General features: G+C 35.3%; 1 protein-coding gene across 1 annotated transcript; it reads right to left on the bottom strand.

The window, feature by feature from the left end:
- Positions 1 to 2,193: 2,193 nt before the first annotated feature.
- Positions 2,194 to 4,088, bottom strand: LOC145102442 (Pathogenesis-related thaumatin superfamily protein). Its single transcript, XM_079039838.1, has 3 exons — positions 3,799 to 4,088; positions 3,035 to 3,704; positions 2,194 to 2,810 (listed from the first exon to the last, which is right to left on the bottom strand). The coding sequence occupies exons 1-3, from the start codon at positions 3,869 to 3,871 to the stop codon at positions 2,486 to 2,488; spliced, it is 1,068 nt and encodes a 355-aa protein (XP_078895964.1). The 5' UTR covers positions 3,872 to 4,088; the 3' UTR covers positions 2,194 to 2,485.
- Positions 4,089 to 4,524: the final 436 nt, after the last annotated feature.

Raw genomic sequence — 4,524 nt, forward strand, 5'->3', positions numbered from 1 at the left:
GGGATTAAATATTCATTCATTCTACAAGATATCGTATGGAAATGAGACATTGATTATAATCAATCTCTCTGTCCAAAGTTTGTTTCCCGATTTCTGATTTATGACGACTGATATCAGACTACTAATTGAACACATCAATTCAGTCCAGGCTTGTCGAACACTACGGGAACAGGTATGATTCCGAATGAGAAAATTGAACTGTTAATTAATCTAAAATAAATCGGGGATTTGTTTAAATTGAATCAAAAGGCAATTGAACTAATAATAAGAGTAAAAGGACATGGTTTTAAATAGTATTAAGAAGTATTACTTCGATTGCACATTTTCTCCTATGGTTGATCATCGAAAGCCTGCAATAGATTTATGTTGTTTATTATTGATTTCTATATTAATTAGTTATCTTGATGTGATGAACTGACACTAATAATTATAAATAGTAGCTATTATAACGATCATGCAATAAACTAACTCTATGATCAATTATATATTTGAATTATGAAAGATTTTATCTAGCAACCACTTTCAATGGTCATGAAAGCAAACTACTTGCTTACAAAGATTATATAAAATAGTCTTGCTCGTTTTAATCTTTAATTACTATTATTTTACCCTATGATTTGATCAATTGATTGTCCTAACAATTTATTACCATAAATTAGTTATGATTCAAGTTCATACAATCAGAATGATACTCTAAATTATATAAACTAGGCAAAGATAACAGTAATTAAAACTTGAACACATAAGGATTTTCGATTAAACAAACATAATAAATAATAAACTAATTAATATGATATTATCAATGAAACCATAGAATCAAAAGGGTTCATTTACATCTAAGCAAAGTAAAAGGTTGTTAGCCCATAATCATAGCTAGAACTATAAAAAAAATTAAGAGAATTAGAGAATACATAATGCAAAACGAATGATTAATCTAGAAATTTCGTGCTTTGATCTTCTAATGCTTGCTCCAACGTATTCTTCGGCTTCTAATAAGGCCCTGACTTCAGAAAAATTGTAACTTGATTTATCTCTTCAAGTTGGCATGCTCAGGAATAAAAGGAGAATATCTATTTATAGTTACCGAAAAACATAGAATTCGTGTTGCATAAGGTGTATGTCATGTCGCACATTATCATGTATCATTATCTGAATCAAACTCTTAGGCTTGGTCACATCACGTTTCTTCTTTGCAAAATTAGATTTTTAAGCATTATCAGTATTTTTTATCTTCAAATATATCAATTAGGCTCATAAATATCAAGATAATTGCTCAAAATATATAACTAATTATGGCTACATCAACTCTTATTTACTAGTTATGTGTGTTTTTTTGCTGTTTTCTTTTTCTCAAAAATTAAAAAAATCAGATAAAATGAAGAACGAAACCGAAGATGGCATTGCCATCTACGGTGGTACATGTCTCTAATTCACAAATTATGCATTACAGACTCGTACAACCGCAGATGAAAATGCCGTCTTCGGTTATGTTCGTCATATTATCCGATTTTTCTGATTTATGTGTTATCCCTAACATGTACTAGTTGCTTGTAAGATTTTAAGCTACAATATTATAGTCAAACTTATATTAAATTTAAGACAAACATAGAAAAAGCCTGGTGACAAAACCATAGCTGAGATGAGAGGAAACCGTGGATGGTCAGATGTCATCTACAATTTCAGGATCTTAGAAATGATTTTTTATAGAGTTTGCCAAAATCGAAGGGTCATGAGAACTCGGCGCAGCAAACAAAACCAAAGGCATCTTTGTCCGGATTTAACGAAACCGAAGCAGAGTACACGAAACCGTAGATGAGCCTCCCTCATCTAAAAGTTTGTGTGACTATTTTACGAAAATCCTAGTGTTTAGTTATTTTGTTAAAAATCATTAAGAACTTGCTAAATTTATAATTTCTAAAAAAAAAAATCATAGACATTTATAAAGGTTAGTCGATTCAGTGTGGACTAAAAAGTCTAAAAATACACAATGAGACATGATAATACGGACGTTCTTTCATCTTTGCAAAAATTTTCATCAAGTCAAGGTTTACCACAACTTTTTGTTGTGGTCCCGATTAAAAAAAGATCATCATAATATATTATCTTAATATGTGATATTTTGATGAATAACTCCTAAATTAATATCCCAAGAACAAATATCAACATTAAATAATATCTAACAGACACGAAGAATCAAAACCTAAAAAACTGTTTTTACATATTACAACTTTTCCAGAAAATAAGACACTTTAGTAGACAAAATTACCCCTAAAGTCCACCTCTTTCACGCCCTTCAATACAAGGTCAATATTGTCCACTTACATTATGCCACTCTGGAGTGCGTCAGATTTGCTCTGGAAAAGGAGCTGCCAAAAGAAAAATTCCCCATGTTTTCCTAGAGCTAAAAAAGCAATAAAACCATGAAAAATGCCATTACATCAACTTGTACATTATGCAATGAAACTTGCACCATCTGGACAAAAGCCTAACCCAAGAAAAAACATAGCAGAACAATAAAGCAAAGACTAGCACCAAAAGGCTGAACCCTTATTGAACCACTACCCATGGCTAAACCAGCTAACCATGATCCATTAGCCTCAAGAGCTTCGGACCCTGACCCTGACCCGGATCCTGACCCAGACAAAGACTCAGACCCACCCGTTGAACCGTATCCGCTTCCAGATTCTACACCTGACCCGGAAAACGAATCTTCACCACCGCCGCCTGGGGTGGCGTTGGTGTTAGTGTTGGTATCGGTATTACCATCGGTGGTGGTGGTTGCCGGAGAAGTGTCACGTGAAGATTTTTGACTGCAAAAATGTAAATACACTAATTAATTTAAAAAATAATAATCATACTAGTAGTGCATAGGATGCTTTGTATAGCTTAGAAATGTAATAATTGTAGCATAAATAATAAATGTAAAAATATTAATAAAATAAAATAATACCGTTGTACATAAAGCATTCGTAGTGTTTTGATGTCGGCCAAATGTGCAATTTGTTAATACGTAAAGTACAACAGAGAAGCTAACCTTGGCATGGAAGGACAAAACGTCACCGTATAATCTGCCCCAGTGCAAGTGAAGGTGCTGGTGGGATCATCATAAGCGTAGCTATACGATCTAGGGCAAGCAGACTTAAACATCTCGGAATACACTGACGGTTTACAGGTGGCGGGTGTATTATACGCGCCGCTGCAACAGTACTCCTGGCTACCAAACGCTTCACACGCGCTCTTACATCCTTGACCTGACTCCACCCGCAGCTCACTCGGGCACTGCTGGTTTAGGTCATTGACGCACCCGGTGGTTGCACAGAGACCTGAGCCGCCGGAAGCTTCGACTATCATTGCTATGTTGTAGCCGTCTACTAAGCTGACATCGTAAAAGTCTGCCCCGCCTGAGCCGAGTGTGAACTCCGCTAGTGTTGCCGGCGGAGCTGCTCCTGCTCCGTTGCATTCCACCTGACCAGAACCGCAGTCGGCGGTTTGGCATGTACCGGAGCCGGATCTGTCGAATTTGCAGTTGGTTCTACCCCAGAAGCGGCCGGACCAGCCGGTCGGAGCTTGGAATGTACGAGAGCTTTCTTCTGGGAGCTCAAAACCGGTGGTGTCGAGAGCTGGACTTCCGGCATTAGCGAGTATACCTGGCCATACTGTGTAATCACATTTGTTGACAAATGTGAATGTAGCTCCGAAAACACCTACATAGTGTGTGAGAAAAGATCAAATGAGTGATAAAATGGAAGAAACCCCAGATGTAATTTATAATCATGAAAAGCTTTGAAGAAATATTACCTTTGGAGAGAAATGATAAAGCAAGAAAGAAGGTTATAAGGTGAGTAGCAGAGGAAGAAGAGAGCAGATCCATGTGAGTAATTGAATATTTATGTTGTTGGAGTTTAGTTTTTGTGTTCTTCTGAGGTTGTATAAAGGTAGGGGTTGTACTGTTGCGGCGGTGGTTGTGGGTGGTGGATGGTGGCGGAAAAGAAGGAATGTTTCGTGAGGGAGGGGAAGGAGGAAACCACCCACAAACGGTCTGAAACAGATGTTTCTTTTTTCTCTTTGGTGAGGAATAAATGGGAATAACTCAATTAAGGCACCATTTAAAACTTACGTTTTGTTCATTATTACCCCATACTAGTTACTTTATTTTTATACTAGTTGTGAGACCCATGTATTACATGGATGTATTTAAAACAATTAAATATATATAAACATTTGAAAATTTTGAATTTATAAGAAATATAAAATTATAAGGAAAGTCTATTAATAGAATTGATATGCATTTATTATTAAATTTAAATACCATATGGAATTAATAAAATAAGAAAACCACAAAATTACATGTGGAATAAAAATTAATTCAAAATAACCACAAAATGACAAGTGGCAAAATGAATGTGAGTATAACAAGTGGCAAAAAAACCCTTCATTTATTAGAGAAGATTTAAAATAAATTATAATATATTTTCCCCCGTGTAGTAACTTTTTTTACTTGGTTCGTGAAAAAAAGTATTTTAG

Source organism: Lactuca serriola, chromosome 4, assembly GCF_051521515.1.
Source record: "Lactuca serriola cultivar US96UC23 chromosome 4, Lser_US96UC23_V15, whole genome shotgun sequence".
Taxonomy (NCBI): Eukaryota; Viridiplantae; Streptophyta; class Magnoliopsida; order Asterales; family Asteraceae; genus Lactuca; species Lactuca serriola.